Source organism: Hibiscus syriacus, unplaced genomic scaffold (genome assembly GCF_006381635.1).
Source record: "Hibiscus syriacus cultivar Baekdansim isolate YM2019G1 unplaced genomic scaffold, ASM638163v2 tig00112254_pilon, whole genome shotgun sequence".
In the NCBI taxonomy this organism is placed as follows: domain Eukaryota; kingdom Viridiplantae; phylum Streptophyta; class Magnoliopsida; order Malvales; family Malvaceae; genus Hibiscus; species Hibiscus syriacus.
The window spans coordinates 615852-639856 of NW_024063284.1; the positions used below are offsets into that span (position 1 = coordinate 615852).

The 24005-nt window shown below is 35.3% G+C and overlaps 1 protein-coding gene across 1 annotated transcript; it reads right to left on the reverse strand.

Moving 5' to 3' along the window:
* Nucleotides 1-3911: 3911 nt before the first annotated feature.
* Nucleotides 3912-22261, reverse strand: LOC120176803 (protein SABRE-like). Its single transcript, XM_039183133.1, has 24 exons — nucleotides 22065-22261; nucleotides 21427-21538; nucleotides 19677-19964; nucleotides 19033-19235; nucleotides 18578-18800; nucleotides 17856-18026; nucleotides 17675-17752; nucleotides 16591-16854; nucleotides 13754-15868; nucleotides 11766-13569; nucleotides 11496-11602; nucleotides 10835-11191; nucleotides 10494-10612; nucleotides 9396-9642; nucleotides 8244-8468; nucleotides 6988-7127; nucleotides 6565-6637; nucleotides 5774-5875; nucleotides 5534-5683; nucleotides 5262-5391; nucleotides 5131-5216; nucleotides 4874-5041; nucleotides 4264-4615; nucleotides 3912-4138 (listed from the first exon to the last, which is right to left on the reverse strand). Exons 1-24 carry the CDS (start codon nucleotides 22127-22129, stop codon nucleotides 3999-4001), a joined length of 7719 nt encoding a protein of 2572 aa, XP_039039064.1. The 5' UTR covers nucleotides 22130-22261; the 3' UTR covers nucleotides 3912-3998.
* Between the last annotated feature and the right edge of the window lie 1744 nt (nucleotides 22262-24005).

Genomic DNA, 24005 nt, shown 5'->3' on the forward strand with positions numbered 1-24005 from the left:
TAGCTGCTGCTGTGTATGTGGTCTGTGTGGATTTGTTGGTTGGGAGCCTGCTTGTGTGAGGTATGGTGGTGATTTAGTTGATCTAATGGTTGTAAGACTCGACTAGGAAGGTGCACTCTTTCTCCTCTATTCTAGGCTTAGAAAAGTTTTTCAATGAGGCCCTTTCGATATTATTTTTGTATGAACCTTTCAATTTAATTCATACAAAACCCTTTTAAAAAAAAATTATTTCAAAAGGATATTTTGGCAATCACCATTAAGAGTTAATAATTTGGTGTTTAAATGCATAAAAAATGGTGTTTAAACTAATAATATAATAGAAAAGATTACTATATATAATGAGAGAGAATATATTAGTTTATTTGAATTTAAATTTGAATGTTAAATATCGATTCATGTTCGACATAAATATATAAGATTTGTTATGTGTCGGATATAAATTGTAATTGTACAATTAATAATGATTAATAGTATTTGTGCTATTAAAGTCATTTAAGGCATGCTTAAAGACTTGAATTTTAATCTGATTCGCTTGAATATCTAAAGGAGACGAGAGTTATCTAGTGGAGATGAAAATATTAACTAAAAGCTTTTAAGAGATTGTTGATACTTCTTAATAATCAAACTTATTAGATTGTATGTAATTAAACTTTATTGATTACACGAGTAATAGTGATTCCTTTACAAAAGGGTGTAATTGCCACTTAAAATTGCTCTAGTTTCTTATTATTATTTTGATTATGTGATTTTCAAATGCACCCTTCTCTGGGGTTTGAGGCCGAAAAGAGACGGCGTACGGTTAGGAAAGGTGACGGACTGGCGGCGGAGGGAAGAGGGACATATCATGGCAAAGGAGACGCTAGCGGTGGAGGCCATTTTTAGTGTACTGTAGCGAGGGAAAGAAATAATTTTATTAAGGCAAAGCAAACAGCTTTGTTTTAAAAGGGAGGATGGAGCAAATTTTCTAGAACTGAGTTTTTTTTCCTGACACAGCCAATGTTCTACAACCGTGAATCGATCAATTTCGTCCAAACATTTAAAAAGTAATTTTAAAACTAAAAATAATAGAAAAAAAAGTTCATTTATGTGAAATCAATGAGGTCCAATTTTTAATCACTTCAAGCATTGTTGTAATCAATTTATTTTGGCACCGTATAATCATTTCTTCTTATCTTTGTTTGATTGAACATTTAGTGGTCACTTTATTTTGTTGTGTTTTTTGCATCATCATTAGCATTAACATGTATCTCTTCATTTTTTGCTATCCTCCCTATTGAAGATCAAATATCCAGCAAATAGCAGCATCCACTTTGAGCTTCTCCATCACGACCCTTCCCCTCCGACTATTTAAAGGAGATTCTTCGTTGAGATATTGAAGGCCCCCCTTATTGTAAATCTAGTTCCACCTAGTCTAATTCTCTATTTCCTTTCCAATTAAAAAAAAGTTAATTGTATCATACGTTCCCAAACTATAACTCTCACTTTAAATTAGTCCCTAAACTTTTGAATGTTCCAATTTTATCCCCAAATTCATCCAAATATGCAACTAGTTTCAACCATTGTCTAACCTAAATTTAGTTTTCTTACAAACATATAATAATACAACTTGGCCTATCGATTTTTTTTAAATGGATTTGATTAGTATAAATGTATAGTTTGGGATAAAATTGGAATGTTCAAAATGTTTGGGGACCAATTTAGAATGAAGATCAGAGTTTGGAGATAAAATTGAAATATTCAAAAGTTTAAGGATTAATTTAAAACAAGAGTTATAGTTTGAGGACATGTGATGCAATTAACTCTATAATAAATTGAATAAATGCGTGTTAAATACTCAGGTGACGTTTGGTTCGATGAAATGTTTCCGAGGTTGCGTTTGGTTCGTAGGAATTCCTTGAAATTAGGGGGAATTGGAATCCAATTCCACCACTTTCCCATGTTTGGTTCAAGTTTTCAAAGAGAATTGAAATCCCTCATGACTTCAACTTTTCATCAAATGAGGAAAAGTGAATTTCATTCATTCTATGATTGAATTTAATTCCCTTATTGGAGGAATTGAAATTTGACCATACTACCCTCATCAATCTTTTGGTAACTTATTTATATATTGAATAATTTTTTTTTATTATTTCGTGTTGGGTCGATTTTCTAATTCATATATTGGGGTCGGGTCGGGTGAAACTTTATTTTGGTGGGGTCGGGTCGGTTTTTTAAGTGTGATATTCGGGTCGGGTCGAGTTCGGGTTTAGGGTGAAAAATACCCAACCCGAAAATATATATAATTTTACCTTATATATTTAGGAATAATTACAATAATACCCCTCTATATATTATATTTTTTCAATTTAGTCATTATTTTTTATTGAATAAAAATATTTTTTTTATTATTTTGTGTCGGGTCGGGTGAAATTTTATTTTGGTCGGGTCGGGTCGGTTTTTTTTAAGTGTGATATTCGGGTCGGGCCGGGTTTGGGTTTAGGGTGAAAAATACCCGACCCGACTCAAAAAATATATAATTTTACCTTATACATTTAGGAATAATTACAATAATACCCCTCTATATATAATTTATTTCAATTAAGTCACTGTTTTTATTGAATAAAAATATTTTTTTATTATTTTAGGTCGGGTCGGGTTTCTAATTCATATATTCGGGCCTGGTCGGGTCGGGTGAAACTTTATTTTGGTCGGATCAGGTCTCTGATGGAGGTTTCCTTGTTCTCGGGTAGGGTCGGGTGGACCAAAAACACGACCCATGGCCATCCCTAATTGGGATGATTTTAACTTATGATGTTTATTAACATGATTTTTATAATTTATTGAAATAAATAATCAATCAATAAAATTAAAATTTAATATTTAATATTTTTAAATTTTTATAATATATTGATACATGTAATTTATAAAACAAACTAAAATTAACAAAAAAAAACAAGAAGGGCAATCCTGTCATTTTATGTTACTGAAATCAAATTCATCTGACATGTCTGTGAACCAAACAAAATATGAAATTGGATTCCAATTCAATTTCTGCCAATCAAACAGAATATGGAATTAGATTCCAATTCCTGACAGATTCAATTCCTTCATAGATTCCAATTCTCTCATGTGCCGTTTGGTTCGCCAAGAAAACCGACCCGAATATATGAATTAGAAAACCGACCCGACCCGACCCAAAATAATAAAAAAAATATTTTTATTCAATATATGAATAAATTACTAAAAGATTGATGAGGGTATTATGGTCAAATTTCAATTCCCTCCAACAAAGGAATTGAATTCCATCATAGAATGGATGGAATTCACTCTCCCTCATTTGATGGAAAGTTGAAGTCATGAGGGATTTCAATTCACTTTGAAAACTTGAACCAAACATGGAAAAGTTGTGGAATTGGATTCCAATTCTCCCTAATTCCAAGGGATTCATGTGAACCAAATGCAACCTCACATTCAAACACTCGTACTCAAATTCAAATAAAATGACAATATTATTTGCTACTTCAGTTCAAACTCGGTCGAGTGATAAACAAAAAAACACCCATTGATGTCAAGCGCTGAAGCCTACAATTATATAAGGGGCCATTTGTGCTGACCAGGAAGAGCATGTCACATGTAATATTGATCTAAGCTTTTCAAGTTGTAATTTGTTTCTTCCTGCCAACATGATATAAAGTATATGCCACCCAAATCCTTGGAAGCATGTCACAAATATATCTTATCTTTGAAGCATGTCCCAAAGAGAAAAAGATAGCAACTTTAACATTTATTTATGTTATTGCAAAATAAAATATTTCAATGTATTTTAAAAGACAGAATTATTAAATTCAAGCTACAAAATTTTCAGAATTGAACTGCTTGAAGCACTTCTTGTATGTCAGCAATGGAAGTTTGCACTTTCATGGTTCTTTTTGATTGATAAGGCACATGATTGAATTGTGTATGTGCGTTTGCTTCCTACTCAAAAGCCTTTAAACAATCCAATTCTGTTAGATATGGATCTATTTCTGAATCCTGTTCAGTTCCTCAATGAGTTCAGATCCGCTAGAAGAGTCAGATTCATATGCAGTTGGATTGGTGGGATTCATAGGAGATGATGGATTTGCTTCTTTATCAAGATCAACCGATCCCGAAATTGAACCTGAATGAGAACCAGAAAAAAAAGTCGGTCTAAACTTCATCCTTTCATTGCCTGGTAGGGACAATCCTCGATCGACACCATTGTTTGAAACAAAACTAAATCAGGGGAAGGAAACGAATTCATACCTTTCTCGAACTTCTTTGTGTGCCGCTTAATAAGTTTCTTAGCTTTGGTTATTGTCAGCTGCCGAGCAAATGGAGAGATCTCGGCATCACCATCACTCAACTGTCCCTGCTGATCGCCCTCCTCGTCACCCCTCATAGTTCGTAGCACAAATTGTTTGGCTTTGCGCCGTTGATTGTTGAAGAGGCCCCTAACGGAAGTAACAAATCCATCACCGGCGCCGTCAGTTGAACGCTTAGGAAAGGCTCCTTTCTGATCAGAAGCTTGATCATTGTCAAGGAGATGGAATTCACCATCAGGAGCAGCAGTTATGTTTGGCTGTTGACTATGTCCCTTGTCTTTGAATTTCTTGACCTACCAAAATGTCAAATAATTAAAAGGTCAGAAGATCTGCATTCCAAACTTGATTGTATAAATTAAGCTCCTACATGCTTGCAAATAATATGTTACTCGATATCAATGCGAGTGTTGGAAATGAGAATACGTCCGGGACGGGTATATTCAATTTTTTAAAAGTTTCTTCACATATCTGGAGGGTTAATATGTGATGGTAGTGGATGCTTTTATCATAGCTCATTGTAAAATTAAGCATTAGAAATTAAGATCCCTTACCTGCATTCCAGTTACAGACTTCAGGACTCCCCATATAACATGCTTCTTAACTCGAGAGATCAGCCTCCTCCATGTTCCGGTGAACTCGACTCGGTGAAATGTATCCATCAGCAACTTGAGATCACTTACAACAAATCTGGACCCTTCGTACGTTAATGATAGCTCAACCTAATGCAGAATAACAGAAATATAAGACGATAGAAACCAAATAATGGCAATACAAAACATTAGATAACCAATTAAATTAGTTGAATCACCTGACTTATCTTGATATTGCGAAATTCAATCAGTTTCGGAGGCCTAGCCTTTTTATCTTCAATGGGTTGTACAACCTTCTCTTCCTGAGTTGGTCTACCAGCTTTAGCAGATCTTGTGTCTTCAAGTAGGTCCGTTTTCGAGGATTGAGCTTGCATTAGAAGTTCGGTGGCAATGGACTCTGCAACAGCGTCTTCCATTCTGTCGAAAGAAGATGTTCTCCTCAAGTGGGTTCCAGGTTTTAGGTCTGGCAATTTTGATGCCTGCAAGTGGGTTCCAGAAAGAGCTTATGGAAATTACAGCATTAAAAATATAAAGATCCAAAGCCTCTATAGAACCTAGTGGCTTAAACAAATCAATAAGTTTCCGCGTTAATACCAGTTACCAAAACATAAGGATGCTTACTTTGTTAGAATCAGTTGGCAGATCAGTAATGGACGCTCTTGATTTGTGTGATCCCTCAGATTCCTTTAATGCTTGGCCGACTGCTGCAGTAACATCCATGCTTTTCTTTGCCCTTCTTGCACCAGCTATTGTTGAGACCTTCCAAACTTCCTGCATTTACCAGGTTCCAAGCATAAATAATATCACCAATTGCAGTGAAAATTTGCTTACAGATTCAAAGATCCAAAGCCCAAAACTAACCTTCCGTTTTTGTGAATCTTGGTCTTCTGATGGGAAGAGGTATCCCCACACCATTCTGTACATTGCCTCAGTCAAATGAATCTTAAGCGGATATACATCTACCTACAGTACAAAAGAAATAACTTGTCTCTACTTTTCTTCAACACTGATTCATCAAAGTCATTAAACACTCTCAAGCTCAGTTTTGAGGAATCAAGGACCAAAAGCATGATCAGAAAAATCCATGCCTCTTCTCTGTGGACCTTGCTTCTTGTTTCCACTTCACAATCTTATTTCTCCATAATTGCTGATAGTTTTTTATACATTTTTTAATGGCAGCAATTCCAGATGCCATCTTATTTCTTGCAGACACTTGTTTTAATCATATTCACCAATGATCTAGCTATATTTCCCACAAAGCTATGACAACCTTTTAAATCACCTTTTAGTTCCATTATTTAATCTTATCTGTAAAATCAACTCACAGGAATACATAGAGAAGACGACTATGTATGAGATAATAAATATCTGTCCATAGCAATTATCGTATCTTCTCCACGAGATTTTATAGACATCTGGATGCACATATACGATATAATCAAGGTTTCAAACGAGGAAGTGGATCCAGCTTAGAAAAAACATATGAACCAGAACATTGGTTCAACATGCAAGCAATGAATTCATGCAGGACTCAGCAATATATAAAAGCTACTAATAGCTCCACATGTTCAGTATTGAAGTCTTTCAAAATATAAAATAAACATGTAAACAATGAATTTGAAAGGAAAAGAGAGGAAAGAAGTGAATTTTACTTGTAAAAGCTCCAGAACAGAGTTTCCACCCCTGGGAGCTCCCTGCTTTGCTTCGACGCGAAGCAGTACTTTTCTGCTCCAAGGAATGTTGGTATCATGATTTTCTAAAGAATCTTTACAACAAGCTGAGGTATCTAATCCAAAATTTTCACACGCATATTTCAAGAAGATAATGATCATGTGCATAAGCAAGTTTCAGATGTCATAAATGGCAAAACCAGAGTACCATAAGACAAGTAAATATAGGACTAGGTTCTTTTGGCATTTAAAGCATAGTAATTCATAGTTTCAGATGAGGCGTGTTGTCAAAACGACTATAAATCTTGAAAGTGTAGAAAGTAAATATTCTAAAAGTAGTCACAAATTATGATCAGCAAAACAAAAGGCACAACCAAAACAACATAATCATGGAAAAGTACGTACTTTCCCCATTCTGGAGGAGGATTCCAGGCTGATAAAAGTGTATCAGATTTTGCATTAGGCAGGCAGTTTCTTATAAAAATGGACTTAGTTGTAAAGAGAGCAACACCAATATCTTTGTAATCACGATCATAATCATAAATCTGCATGAACAGATGAGCAAAAGCTGTAAGACTCCATCTTCAAAGCAAACATTATTTGAGTGCAATTCCTTATTGAATTTAAACCTCAATTAAACCGTAATTCAGTAACGAACAAACAAAGAAGCCAAATGTCAAATCAAAACAGAGCAATGGAAATAAATAATCGATCAAAGGTTCTAGGTGCATAACTAGTACAGACCAATGAGGAGGAAGGTACTAATTTCTAAAATAAATAATCAATCAAAACACACACACACATATACTATGTTCAATATCCTCCAAATGTATAACTTTGTTAGTACAAGTTCAAAAGTTGAGTTCAATCATTTTCTAATGTATTCCAGATATAGGTACTATCAGACCTAAATAAAAGTCATTAAATAGTTTCCTTCACTTCACCTTCAACAAGATATAAATTAACATTCTCAGCCTTTCTTATCCTATAAAAGATACATGTATTATCTCACCTATCAAATAAAACCAAGGCTCACAAATAAAATCGAAAAGAAGGTAGTTTTCTCAGTACTTCCTTTTGCCTTAGAGATCTCCATCTAGGAACAAAAATGTACCATAGTTCATTTAAAATAAACTGTATTTTCCCCCCTATCAATTCTCTTCTGAATTGCTTAGTATTGTTAATTTCTCAATAACCTGTTTTACTGATTCAAGAAAATAAGCAGTACATTAGTTCCTGGAATATTGATGATATATAGAAACATATCAATGAAAAAAATTAGAATAAAATATAATTTATGGATTAATCAAATATTTCTTCAGTTCTTTTTAATATATTTGCCAATATCAATGTGAAGATCCCAATATCAGCTGATACTAATTGTTTTTGTTAAAACCAGTATTTATTTCACAGGTAAAGGCAGACATGGATGGGTGTAAGGATCTTTTTTAAAGTTCTATTTGTTGCAAGAGAAAGTTTTGCTCTGTGAATTTGAGCCTAAACACATGGCTTGACTGAACGGATTGACCCTAATCGCTGTTAGTTCAAGAGAGGTCATCTATTCGGAAATACAACCTCCACTAAAAGATAAAGAAAGGTATCGTTTGATTATTCTCTAGCATAAGCATAAAACAAAGTAACTTATCGTTTCAGGAACTCACCAGGTCATTTATCTCTACCTCGGCAAATGGTTTTCCATCCATAAGCATGCTCCATGCGACTTTGGTAGTATGTACAGAAACTCGCATGGCACAGGATGGACTTTTGTTCTTTTCTTTCTCCATCAGCCGTTGCTGAGCTGCTTTCTGCATGGTAACCCTTAAGGCTGCTGCTGCTTCCTTCCTAAGTTTTTTTACGTCACCAAGTTCTTTCTTCAATCCTTGTACCTACACAAATCAAGTTCTATTTCTTGAAATCTATAAGACTAATAAGAAACACAAAATCCATGCCCAGACTGTAATGAATCCATTAATAACGTCGTAATAAAAAGTGCAGATAACAGGAGATACAGTAAAAACCACTGAACAGAAAGCCTCCAACAATTACAGCAACTCCAAAATGCATTATCAAGGTCCAGTCGTTATCCCCAGAGTTAGCCTCTTTAGTTCAACAAACATCCCTTTTTTAAGCTCCAAAGTGCATTTTTAAAGAAATTCCAGATTTGTAGAGTTATGGAAATCAGAGCGGCCTTTTTCTAGTTTCATGATTCTATACATACAGGTGAAGTATCTACATTCAAAAAGTTATCCTGAAAAATTAATAGTCAGATAAAGGATAAGGGATTGACCCGCATACAATTTCAAGGAAATTTTCCGACATACTAACCAATATAGATACTCACACTTTGAGTAATAAGTATACTGGCTGAGGAAACACCTTAGAAATTGGTTCTGGCAGGAAAGATATGCCAAGAAGGAAATTCAGCCTTAACCCGTTAGATACCATGCATCTTAGTTAAATTTCATAACAGTATTAATTACCTTCACCAATAAGTACATTCTCAGCAGAAAGAAATTTATGAGATTCATAGGAAATATATCTCCCGCAACAAAGATCATGAAAATTTTTGCAGGCAAGATGAAGTTGGGAATCAAGCAGGAATGGTAAATTACTTGACCTATCAATGGTTCATGCTCTTTCACATCATATTAAAATGGAGTTGATAAAGTGAAACACTGGAAAGTTCAGCTCTCCACTTCTCTAATATGAGTTGGCTCATATAACAATATTAACCTTGAAGGTTCAAAGACGGCATAATCCACAAACATGGAAATTTGATAATTAGAGATTACTGACAATATTCACTTTCTTACCAAAAGAGATTTCCCACCATTTACCATCCACCAATCACCTTCTTTTTCCAGATTGTCTCCTGAAGTATCACAATGAAGAGATAAATTCTTAATGTTATTGAGTATAAACTTATGATCCCATTCTTTCTGCTGAAGGGTGATTTTGGCAAGTTCTACTTCTTCAACACCAGAAGGAACCACTGCATCTGCCTCCTCCCCTTCATCTTCATCATCTTCTCCAGGACAAGTGAAGCAACTTTTTCGAGGCCTGGATTAAACATGTTACTTCCATTAATTTGGAGAAAGGAACTATAAAATACCAAAAATCTCTTTTGCTGCCGAGATTATTTGACCGCTGTAATGGAGATGATTGCATTCAATTGACATACAATGAATATTGAAGCATAGTTTACATTTCAAATAGATCTGAACCAAGATGTAATGGATGTTTATTGTTTTTAAGATAATTTAAAAAGATGCCTGGTAACGTTAAGAAATCCCAGCTACTGACTATCCTTATACTTTATAATATCTGACCTACACTTGATCAAACTAATCTGAAACAAAGGTCTAATTTATTGTTTAAACACATGCAGGAAAGGAAGAAGAGTAGCACTCAACCAGCCTTAACCCTAAGAAAACAAATGCTTTATCTCCAACTGATATTTTCGTCCAATCTAACATTTTGATTTGGAGTTGGACTTGGATCCATAAAAGGTATTGCCACATACCAAATCATCAGTAGGCCCCACTTTTACAATTTGAAAAAAAAAACTGAAGTTGTCTACTTAGGAACACTGTTACAATAATATCCATTTTCAGAATCGTCAAGTTTCAAAAAAAAAAAAAGGATAGGAGAACATAGATTTTCATTGATCCGTGCTCGTTATCCACTAGCTCTATGCTGGTTTTGTAATTCTTTGGTTTTTAATAAAAGTTTTGGCTTAGCTATATATATATATATATCGTGAATGGATGGATCAAATTCCAACCAGGACAAAGTACATGACATGCAGAAACTCTTACAATTAATAACAACACATACTATAATTTCATAAAAGAGACATTGTAAAAAAAGTTCAAAAAAACAAAACGAAAACAAATGGGGCATGTACTTACTTGGGAGCCCGAGCAAAGAGAAGGTTGGTTAATACATCCAGCATAACCTGAAATTGGCGAGATGTCATGGACATTGTTATGCTCTGCGAGTTAAAGCTGAGATCCTTTAACGGCTTCACCTGCAACACAGTAAAACAAACTAACATAAGCAAATTTAACATAGGTGAGGTCTAGAACTCAGGAAAATAAAAATCAACATTGTATTTTCTTCATGAAAGATTTAGTTTTAATACTTTTACTATTAAAATACATCTCATTTTTACTTATTATCAATAATGTGCCAATTTACTTGGACATATGCATCTTTGCAAAAATGAATACTTTGTAAATGTTACATTTACCTTCAATTCCGGGGTTCCACTTTTATGCCTTGTGAATCGGAAGTACATATCACAAGGCATAAACACTCTTTCCAGTAGAGCGCCAGTACGCTTGACCTTCTGAGAACCTCGACGAATTTTTGGAAGCCACTGTATTCCAGCCCCAAGATCCACATCAGTAGGTGCAACATGAGCCTGCACATGCTCCAGCATCACAGAAAACTCCATGCGTGTCAATGTCATGTCATGCCCACCTTCAGGAATATGAGCACTTTCAGTACCCAGTGCTTGCTCAATCACCTCAGAGCCAACACGAAGAACTGAATGAAAAGATCGTGCCAAAACACGACCACTAGCAGCAGCGAAAAGAAATCTCCCCTGATAGGCAAGAAGAAGTAATTTTATTGAAACATAGCTAACATAAGATGATAACTATCAACAAATCGGTATAAGAGAAACAATGTATATCATACAAATTAGAATATACTATAGGACGTTATAAGAGAAACAATGTATATCATACAGATTAGAATATACTATATGACCTCCCTAACATAAAGCTAGTGAAATCAAGCAATGATTTCATAAAAATATGAAATACTCTGAATATTTACAACAGGTTAATTTTTATGCATCATGAAGAATGAATAAGCTCATAAGATGAAAAAATGCACCGACTCACATTTGCTTCTTCAGAGTGAAGATTGAATTGAGGCTCGATAACATTTACCATAAAATGACGAGTCCCCTCCTCTTCGGAATCATCAACCTTGTCATTTTTTTCTCGTTCTATAATAAAACAAACAAGTCACAGCTGTAACTTTTGGAACTAAAATAATCAAGTTTTTGTAAATTACCAAAAAGAGAATAATTGTAACAATGAATCAGAAATAAAAATCCCACTAGAATTATATGGAATATATACATCTCAATATGTAAGCTTGATACATACCAACTGCAGCAGTAGATGAATTTTCCATTCCAGCTGCTTGTGATACAGATGAATCTGATTCATATGTCTCCATATTTTGAGAAGAGGAAGGCACAACATTTTTTGTAGAAGGGGACTTCAGAGCATCCTCTTGAGGCATTTCAGGTTCACTAAGTTTCTGTTTCTCCTCGAGTAACTTCCTCTGTGCATACTGCCGAGAAGCACAAGGCTTTTGAGCTTCTAATGCTTTGGCTAATCCAGCACCAAAAGACCTCACAGCATCTCGATTCTCTATATTCAACAGAATTTTAAGGCCGTAAAGAAAAATACGCTGACAATCGTCAGCTATAACCACGTTGTATCCATCGTCATCACTAGGATCTGACTCTGCATTCTCGTCACTCTCCCTCACTTTCTCCGTCATACATCTGACGTATGTCGTTCCAAGATTTTTTCTCCCAGCCTCTTGCCAAGCCGACAAGCTTTCAGGATCAGCCTTTGGGGACTGCTTTCTGATTGTAAAATAGTCAAATGACATAAAATATCCTTCATCAGGATGCTTCTCTGTGCAATCACTCGTAGAATTGCCCTTTCCACTAGAAACTTGCTCCATGGATGCAGACCGAGAAGTTTGACCTACTTTTATGACACTAGTGCTATCTCCTTTGTTTAAAAAGGCCTTCAGCAAATGAAGGTCAAGCCCCAGGTAGACAAGACCAAGAGGTTCACGCGTGCAATCAAACGTAAATTTTTGCTTACCCCTGCTGGAACAGACTTCAACTTTAAACTTTGTTGTAGTAAATGTCAGTCCTTTTGCTGGATCATCTTCAGCAAACGTCTTATACTTTATACAAGTAGGTGTGATATCTAAACGGAACATAGTTTCTGTCATCACCCTATCTAATGGCAAGTTTCCTGATCTAGGAACTAATGGAATTCCAAAACGCTTAAACCGAGCAAACAAACGGATTTTGCACGGGGGTAAAGCCACCACATTTCCAAACTTAGCCAGCCAAGCTAGATCATGTACATTGAAACTCACTGTTGGTGAACCATTTGAAACATTGGAATCTGACGCTGAAGCAGGTGGGGTTTGTTTGTCCAATGAGGGACGCAGGGGTTTAAGAGAAACATCAAATCGGAGAGTAAGAGCAGTAGATCTGAAAGGATCAAATACTTTCTCCCTAGACTTTCCTTCCACAGGAAGTGCAAATAAATAATGATTCAAGGGATGACCAGAGTCGCAATCCCAATCCATCAAAACCTCAATGCTAAAGACTGGCACATCAAGGAATGGAACAGATACAATGGTAGGAATTTTTACGCTGCGACTATTTATCAAACTCTCCAAACTGCTTAGGAAAATTTTAAAATCTTTTGCACAGGCATAAATACGGCCATCAGATTGCTGGATCTCCAAAGGACCAGAAACTATTTGAAGCATGTCAAGCTTTTCATAAGGATCAGCAGATGCTTGAATGTACCATTTAGTTTCAGAAACGAATAAATTATTATTTCCATGGATGTAATTTCTCATGTCATCCCACCATGGTAAGCTCTTCTCCTTTTTTGGCAGCACTGGAAGACCAGGACCTTTTTTGCTTAAATTAGCCCTACGAAGCGCCACAGTGAAAGCATAGCTGACATCAGCAAAAACTGTTTCATATCCCACCCCAAAGGACACTTCTGCACTTCTAAAACGCAAGTGTAAATCTGTGTATGTTTTCATTGGCGGAGTTGTACCAGTGGCTGAGCGAAGCATGCGGACCTTTCTCCACCTCCCAATGAAGACGTCATGCGACATTTGGGGCTGAAAAGCTGTTGCCTAAAATTCAAATAAAATTATTTCAATCAGTGTAAGATCAGCAACCTTCCAAGTTCCACCCTCCCTCTTTTTTTTTTCTCTCCCAAAAAAAGGATAGATATACAAAGGAATTTCAAATATTGTTTTCTTGGCATATAGAATGGGAAAGAAAAAAAAGGTGAACGGAGTTAGCTTAGGAGTTTACCTGCTGTCCCATCACAAGACGGCCTTCACATTTACCAGAAATTGCAGAAAAAAGAGGAAATGGGTAGTCTCTTATCTGAACAGTTAGACAGCCAGCGTTTAAGAGAAGATTACACCCGTATACACGAGAAAACGGAATCGCAGCTTCACGACATACAGGATCAAGCTGCTTTATAACTTCTATCATCCCGTCAGTTCCACCATCAATCAATGTCACGGTCACATCTAATTCTGTACCTGAAATAGAAAAAAGTGAAATTCTTGATGTGCTAGGCTTAAAACCAGCCTGGAAACCTTCTCTCCAGCTACCAGAGCCTTCCGCTGGCTTTAGCTTTTGACACGCTAAGTAATAGGATTGAAAAGACTGTCTATATATCTCTTCTTGCATTTTTTGGATTGCTGAAGGATCCTGCATATCAATCTCAGCTCCATTATACTGGATCTTTCTTTCACAGGAAGAATCGTTACTTTCAGCTGTTTTAGGACACTGATTGGCCGAAATATAATCATTAAAAAATTTCAACCTAGCATCTAGCTCGAAGGCCTCTTTCTTCATTAGAAAGTAGTGCTCGTCAAGCCAGCCCTGGATTGGTTCTTCCTCAATTTCAATGGTCAGCTTGCGTAAAAAGAACTTCACACATCCAAATTTGTTTGAACTAGGCTTTTTAGGTTTGGGATTGGGGCTGTCTTTCTTCACGGGAAGAATTAGGTGAGTTTTAGCATTAGTTACAATCTTCAAAGCTCGCAACATCTCTTCAACAACATCATCAATGGCACGCAACTCCAGCCTGAAAGGCAGGCAAATATAAACGTCAAGTGCTTGAATCACAATATCCCACACAGTGACAACTGGTACTGTTGCATCAGATGAGCTGGAAACATTGGGAATACGGGAAATTTGCATTCGGCCACTTCTCAATAACTGGGCTCCGTTGAAACCAAGCAATAATCCTTCAAGAAGTACCCCTATGCGGGCATTCTCAGAGAAAATTGACTGAATCTGCACAAATGCATCAACACCGTCTCCAGCTTCAGCATATATACTCAGCACCTCTACGTCAACAGCAAAAATAGATTCTTTTTTCTTTGTTTTATTAACATGACCTGACTCCACCCCAATGACTTCTTTCTTCTGCTCAACTTCTCTTTCACTAGAGACATTATCTGCATGTTCATTACCACTTTCCTTAACCTTCTGATTGTGTACAAGTGCTTTCAGTTTCAAACCAAGTTCAACGAAAGACAGATGCATGTCAGGCTCCCATGTGATGGAGATGTCAGTAGCACTGAACAGAGAGCAAACAGTTATCTCTTTATGGCCGACAGAGCGTTGTACAAATTTTGCATTCTGCATATCAAATAATGTAATTTTTTTGTCTGGATTATCTTCTTCGAGATGATCCTCATAGATAGATCTGACTCTTTCAAGCTCAACTTCTGTGGATTGTTTCTCCTTGTTTACACACAAACTAAAGTGAAAGATGTCAAGCAAAAGAGAGTGCTTCAAATTCTTGCATTCATCTGAAACCGTGGAGATTACAGTTGCGGTACGTTGTGTCCCATCTTCCGAAACACTAATAACAACCCGACCACCCTGAGAACCATAATTTACACGCTTGGGATCTGCCACCACAACTGTGTTTTCCAAGCAAGTGTCGCCACAAAAACTAATTGAACATTGTTTAAGATTAAATTTTAAAAGTCGAGTGCCCTTCCCTGATGGCTTTGATGAACGTGATGTCCGGCTCTGTGTTGCTTTCTTACTAGCAGATGGCTTTTTGAAGAGTGCTTTAATGGACATGGCTGTTACTATAAGTGATTCAACATGCTTATACGTGAAATAAATGCCCATTCCAGCCACATCAGCATAAAGAACTAATTTACATCTAGTGCCGCCATCTTCAGATGATTCCATGTCCTTTTTACCCCAGTCTAGAGTAACCTTTGCTACATGCAGTAATGAACCTGAATTTAGTTTCACACTGGAAATGCTTTCTTTCAAGCATTCTTGATTTTCATCTGCCACACGCAAATGCAGCTCGCCAAGTTCCGTGTGTACTGTGGGTCCTGTACTTGAAATGTCATTAGCCAACACATATGATGACTGCAAGCAGCCCTGCATTGGAAATCAAAATCAAAATCAAAATTGGTGTCACTCGTTGATTTATTCGAAAAGGCAAACACAAACCAATTAAGGCATACAAAGCGAATAACAACAAAAAGGAACAAAACGAACATGGAATCGAAATAGAATATCATGTTCTCAGAAAAGCTAATAAATTATAAGTGTGACCTGAATGGAATTAAGATATCCTACAACCTAATCTATAACAAAGAAACTTATTAGGTTTGTAAAACCATCATAAGCATCCAAGAAGTTTAGATAAACTTTGATTTTTATTTGAGTAGCACAATTAGCAACATTTTTGTGTGCTGATTTTAAAAGTGAAAACCGCATTTTTATTATGTAGTCTGCCACCATGGTTCCCACTACCTAATAACAATCTATTGACTTGTCAATACTACCTAGAACAAAAAGGCTCCTGATTATGCATCAGAAGTAATGTGCTGGTCGAATAAGTTAAATATTTGACGGGATCATCGGGAACAAGAATAAAATGGAGATGATCAAATGAAATTAAAGTAAACTAGGAACTAAAGAACGCTACTCTGCAAATATCCAAAAAATCAACGATGTTCTGGCAAAACGGGATATCTAGCAGATTATGCATCCTCAGATATAAAACCCTGTGCTATATACAACCGCATGAGTTGCAAGATGAAGGCTCATCCATTTCACAGATACCCAATATGAAAAAGATAAATTATGTTGCTTACTTGATACAGTGGCACATCACTGATACTATAAAGCACAATTGTAATCTCAGGAACTGAGACAGTACATTTCCACATTATGGCTTTGGATTCAGTTGATTGTGGCTTCTCAATAGTAGAAGTTTCCTCTTGAAGAACCACTTCTTTCTTTTTGGCTCCTGTACCAGAGGGTTTCAATCTCAACAGTTTCTTTAATGTACTTATCATAACATTGCACCGAATCCCTCCAAGCTTAACATCTATTTCAGCTCTAACAGGTGAGATTGGCTGAAATGCAACAGCATTAAAATAAATAACAGCCACTGAACCAACTCAATTGGCTCCTGTACCAGAGGGTTTCAATCTCAACAGTTTCTTTAATGTACTTATCATAACATTGCACCGAATCCCTCCAAGCTTAACATCTATTTCAGCTCTAACAGGTGAGATTGGCTGAAATGCAACAGCATTAAAATAAATAAACAAGCCCACTGAACCAACTCAAAAAATAAATATGTGGCACCCTAACATGCTTAAGAAGTCCATATGTTAGAGCATATGCTGCTACCAAACAAAAGAAGAATAAACTGGTAGTAGGAGAAAAAGTATTCCTTACTCCTAAACAAAAATGGGGTGCTGGCAATAGTCCATCATTTGACGGGGACCAAAATAAAAGCAGTCAATTCTGTTTTAGTCACCCACGTTAACAATGGAATGAATTGAATAAGGAAACTAGAGAAGTCAGAATTGCTAAAGGTAACCCTGTTAGGTAGTTTGTTTTTCCAATTGACAAGATAATCTCCAAGAGCCACAAACCCCTAAGTTCAATCAATTGAATTGGGTAATCATTCACCAATCCAGGAAATTTAACTCCCTCTGCATTGGGCCTAAAATGATCAAACCAGTTCCCATCTGGAAAACGTACAAGGTTTTTTCTTCTAAAAAAGTTTCCTGCCTGGCAATTTTTTATTTTATAGAAGTCACTGCTGTTTAAAGGCAGGTCAACTTGGGTCATTTTAGCTATATTATCCAAAGTTCAGGTAAATGTAAACAGGAATGTATTTGACTTGAAAAAGACGCCAACCTGCCATTATTTAACAGGACTCACCTGTACTGGAATGTTGACAAAAGAGAAAACACCAAATTTCTTTATCTCTAATACAGAAGAGCCAGATTCTCTGAGAAGCTGAAATAGAGAGGACAAATCAATGTCAATAATTGGCAGAAATGGAAGATTATAGTTAAAATTAAAACAAAGAGAGATGCAAAATCAATGGTAATGGGTTTACATGTATCTCACTGAATTCGAACTGGACGTCAACTCGTGTACTCTCCCCCACCTCTTCAGTTGATTTTGATTTGATGCTTTTCAACTGAATGCTCTTGATATTATTTTCAACAACAATATCATGTTCCCGATGCACAAACTTCACATCTAGTTTTGGTAAGTTGAAACTAATCTGTCTCAGAAAACAAATAAAAGAACAATGAATAGAACTTGCGACCAGTGCATTCAAAAAATTTGTGCATTGTATTTCTTCAGTAACTTGAGCACTGTCTCTGAGCCGCATATTTTAATTCTGCGTTCTCAATATTCAAACATGACAATATGGCTCCATCAAACAAACACCTATCTTCTTCTGTGTGGTAGAGAATCTCAATAAAACCCCCTTTCATAGGAATTCTTATTTAATTTGTTCCATTCTTAGTTTCCTCATTACCTCTGCTAACATACAGCCTATTTTTAAGCTCATCAATAGTAAACCAAAGCAGTTATCCGAATCAGGTTGGAACTACATCTTTAATTGGTCAATCCAGTAGAACATTAAATAACAATTTTCATCATAGATAAGAAGGTAAAACAATTATGACCAAGGACCAATACAGATGTTTTTGCAATCTGATAATGAAGTTCTGTATTCAATAGCAACTTTAATTAGAAAATGGATTCCAACCTTGGAAGACAAAAGATATAGCAAGCTTGTCTCTATTGACGAGTAAAAGAACAAACCTTTTCCGGAAAAATAGAAGTATTTTTTGTCAATGCTAAAATTGCAGCTTGTTTCTTATCAGGCTTTTTAGTGGTCGAGGAATCAGCTGTTGACTCTTTAACTTTTTCAATATGAGAAGAACCACCTGGTGGTTTTTTAGTCTTGGATAGCAGCTCCTCATTGAGGTTTACAATAATCTCTCCAAAGTTAATGTCCACATTTCGGACAACTAAACCAGCTTCCCTGAATGCAAATTAAAAAACATAAGCATAAAGCATATAAAGCAAAAGCCAAAAAAAAGAAATAGTACATGTTTAAGTAGAGAATATGTGTACGAGACAAACAAAACCCAAGTGAGCTTTATGCAAAAGCTAAAAATTTACTATCCCTAACCAGCCAACGAAATTATGCCAAAGATTAACGGGCTGGAATTATTTGGCTTTTGTAAAGAAAAATTCAGAGAGAAAAGAAATACCGTTCATTTCCAAATTCACAAGAGAGAGAAAACTCTTCACAACTAGAAGGGGCAGAATGCTTTTCCATACTGCCAGAGAGCAGCTGAACAGCTTGGGCAGAAATGGGTAATATTTGTAATATAACAAACAGACTGGGTTTAGACCCACCGTCTTGAGATATATCTAGTTTGATTCCATTAACTTCAACAGTTGCTTTAGGTGTCTGCATGATTTCAAGATAAAAATAACTTGAGAGTACACAAACTTTCAAATATAAGAAGACAACTTAAAAAAAATGAAGTATAAACTGGCACTGGATCTATGTGAAACTGAACCATTCAGAGATCCATGAACCTTAACTAGATGATAAAGCATACATGACATAGGTGAATGAACAAGATCAAACTCTTAACAGTTCATTTTTATGAAAATGAGCTAATAAATATGTCTATTAGAATCATACTCCAACACCAATTTGCTGAATTTATATTATTACTCATTGTGCCCCATCACACTCTTCCCAGCTCTCCTTATCTAACATTTATTCCAGTGAACAAACAGACACAGCCACCTCATAAAAGCATTAAAATGCTATATGAAGCAAATAAATTATATAAAATTGAATCGTTACTAAAAGGGGGAAAAATGGTCAAAGACCGATTACCTTCAATGCCAAATCTGTAATAGAAACTGACAAAAATCTTGCAATGTTACCTACAGCCATCAACTTCTTTCCCTTGCCTGAAGAGCTTTTACTCGAAGAGCTTTTATGGGGTTTAGCTTTCTTTGAGCTTTTACTTGAAGAGCTACTTGAAGGCCTTAATACAATTTCTGGCTTACTTATTAACACCTGTAGCTTTAAACTCTTAGAAACTCTGCCAGTCCCAAGTTTAACCAAGGACTGACATAAACTGAGCTTAATTTCAGCCACTGATATGGATTCAAGAGCACCCTGAAAATTATCCAAGCAAACAAAAAAATGACGAATGTTGCGCACATAGGTTGCAAAATAGTATCTAGAGCAAATAGCAAGAAATGATACAAATTAGGAGAAAAAACGTAACAACATCCAACTAGCCTTCATACTTTTTTCCTTGATACATTTCCTAAACTACCCATAAACCCCCCAAACTAACTATAGTGGAGGGTATTACGCGCTAAAATGCTTTCAAACCCACACCCTCCAAGTGGCTATAACAGCAATAATGCCAACTAAACTAAGACTCGGTTGTAAAATATGATTTTTAACTTTTCTATCACAGAGGACAGGCTTCAAAATGTACATTTATAAGTTGAATGGTAGGCAATGAAAAAAAAAGCTAGATACCGAACCATAACCATACCATCCCGCTCATCATTTAACCCTATATATATATATATTTAGTCAAAGAAATTCTACTTAAAAACTTAATTCTTTCCTGTGCCTCCTGGACATCCCATATAAGATTAATTTCCAATGCAGAGAACTCCCCACCCCGAATTAAAATAAATAAATAAAATAATAAAAGATTCGTGATGATCAGGTTCTCCATGGAAGAACACAAATAGATTTTACAGAGACAAAAGGTGGACCTTTGCAAAGCCATATCTAGGACAAAGTACATCATTTTAGTTGAAAGCAAACAAAGCAGGTCATCATTGCAGTAATATGCTAAGTGGTGAAGCCCATCATATAAGAGACAAATACCAAGAACTCCACCCAGAAGATACAACATGAAAGAAAACATCAATATAAAGGTCCGTACCCTCAAGTGAAAATACTCCATATGATCAGTTCAACCAAAATCTAGTCCCGGAAATTTATTGAGCTTAGATAGGAAAAATAAGTGACATGACAGATAGGTGAAAGAAGAAACTGGGAAAAAATAAAGCCTTTTTCTGAAATAGGAGTAGTACTCTACTGGGAAGAATATGTAAGACACCAATTTTCTTCTTAATCCAGAACCACCCATCTTTCCAGTTTTAACAAATTCCAGGCCAAAAACACCAGAATGATTAGATCCTATCTGCTTAACCCTTTCCCCTCATCTTAGATTGAAAAGAACATGAAATAGTTTTGGTAAAAGATCAAATTATGAAATAATAATAATAATAGATGTAAGTGCAATAACAAATTACTTGTTCTCCTCTCATTCTTCCATCCCACAAAGGAAGTGCAAAACATTTATATCACTCTTTGCAAACACTTTTTCGACTGAAGAACATTGAAAAATATAAATTATTTCTCATTCTCCCACTACTACAATGAACCGACTTTCGAACTCACTTTTACATCCTTCCCGACAAGATAGTTTAATGAGTAAATAGAATAACAACAGAAGAAAGTGAAATTGTTCAACAATTTAACTTACTTAAGAGTCTTAATTTAACAGAATATTGAAGATGGAAACAATCAATTGAAATTCGAGAAAGACCTTTTTTAACTTCACCGCTATATCCTTCAAACAGTTCCACCCTCCAAGTCGGAAGTCAATAGATACTCCGACTGTTTTGCCTAGAATCCAAAACAGCAACCTCAAAGCAAATCTGTAAAGTAAAATAAAATGTACAACATAAGTTTTAGCAATCACAGATGGGTCATCAGTTATCACCTCAAAGTTCGAACATAATACAAACATTTTTTGGTATAATTCATGTCTGTTTTATGGTCCATGTTCGGAGCTGTCCCTGACAACAATGTTGTCTCTAAGGTTCAAACCTGGGTCTCGCCACCCAACACTTAAAGATATTTTTTTAAAGTATAGACAAAAGCAGTTTCCATACATAAACATCTCATTGGAATTATTTTGCACAAGAGAAGAAATAAATCACCAGTGCCTGTAACAAACTTGCAAGCATCTATCTAAACTTTCTGTATATAAAACCGCTTTTATCACCACAATTATAAACAACGCCAACAAACACTAAAGAACGATGGAAAGGTTCCCTTAAAAGGAATTCCAAACAGAGAATAATAAAATTAACATTTCAGATAATATAAAATAATAATAATCATATCGACATCTTCACATATCAAATTAAACACGAAAAGGAGAACAATGGATGTACTTACATGAAAACTATCCATGATGTAACGGAAATCACCAAAAGTCCAAAGAGAAACCTTAAAGTCCCCATTAGTTTCCTAGTGACAAAACTTTACTTGCACGGAACTGTAAAAAATCCAATCAAATTATCCAATTCGAAAAAGAAGACGAAGCAACGGCTAAGAATGAGAGCCTCTGAACATAATAACATGAAGCTGAAAAACAGACCAAAAGGGAGCAGGAAAACCTACAGAAATTGAGTGTCTGACAAAATATAAAGAGATCAAAGTGTTTATCTGGGGAAATGAAACTGAGTCTTCGAAGCGCAGCGATCGGAAGAGAGAGTCTGGACATGATAGATGATCCGATCCGTGAGGTGCTCAGTGATAAGATGGGGTGACTGTTATTCTTTTTGTTTCCGTTTTTTCTGGTATTGTAACGATGGGTTTGAATTGGATTGTGTGAGGGTGCGGGGGAAATGGTGTTTCAAATGACCAAACAGTAAGAACTAAGAATTCCCAACTAGATTTGAGAAAAAATATAATTACAAAAACGATTTTAAAATGACAAATGTTCGTCACTTAAAATAAATTTTCCTAAAAAATATTATAATAAAATGAGATGATAAATTTTATTAATACACTAAAAATTTATTTAATTTTAATTTATATAATAAATTATTTAGTTTTTATGTTCATTTCTTTATCATTTAATAATAAAATGTAAAAAAATAAAATAAAAGTGTTATTATTACCGACAATTTTGTCAAAGTTATTCTCATCTATCGATAATTTATTGATCACTATAAAAGTAATCTTATTTCCCTAATTAATTCTATACCATCTCCAAATCTCAATTTATTTTTAACATCAATCTTCTCTTAATTGTATCCATAATTAATCTTTTAAAAGCTAAATTTTAAATAAAAAAAACGTATACTCTACTTCGTTTTATTGAACTCATTTAATACAACCAAAAATTTAATTTATATAATGTAACCCCTCATACCGATACAGTGATTCGATACAGGATGTCATATTAGGATCACTGGAGCGACCTAGATATATAATCCTGGAAAATTTAAAATTTTTGTTAATTCATTTAAAACTGTAAAATAATTTATAGGTAAAATACAAGTTCAAAAAATCATTTATATATTAAAAATAGAATTCAATAATATCTAGTAATAAGACAAGTTTCAAACTCAAATATAAAACATAATACAAACTACATGCCCCCTAATTACATGCACAGTACTCTGCAAGTAACACCGATAGAACTCCTTTATTGATGTCGATAAAACACATGATCAAACTCTTTAACCTCGAAAACGGACTCAAGATGTCGAAAAACATCAGGATGTCGAAAAACATCAGGATAGATATTCCGGAAAAAAAAATCAATGGTCGGTTAATAGCTAGTCAATGATTAATGGCTCGGCTCGACTGACCCTAATGTGACACCCCGGATCGGATCACTCATATCGGTATAAGGGGGTTATATTTAGTGGTATCAGAACTTAAGGGTATTGAATCATTTTAGGACTTGGGGGTATTTTAGGTCATTTCATACTTTAGGCGTATTTTGGTTATTTCACAATTCAAGGGTATTTTAATCATTTTCTTCCGTCTAGTATTTCCATTTAATTCAAACTTGTCATTTATTTAAGTCATTTCGAACAATTCTGACAATGAGAGTACTTTCGATAAGTTAGTCTTCGGGTAAATGCTCATAAATAAGAAATTTTGGGTTTAGTGTCTTCTCAGAGGTTACGAATTATTTATCAGAAATCTTCCGAACAAAATAGGAACTTAACAGTTAAATCAATAATTTATCGAATTAGATATGAATTTTCAGGGTACTTTCTAAATCAGAGTCAATCCGAGTTATTTTTACCTCTCAAGGGTAATTCTGTAATTTCTCACCTAGGTATTTTCGGTGTCTCAATTTTTAACAAGAGTAATCAA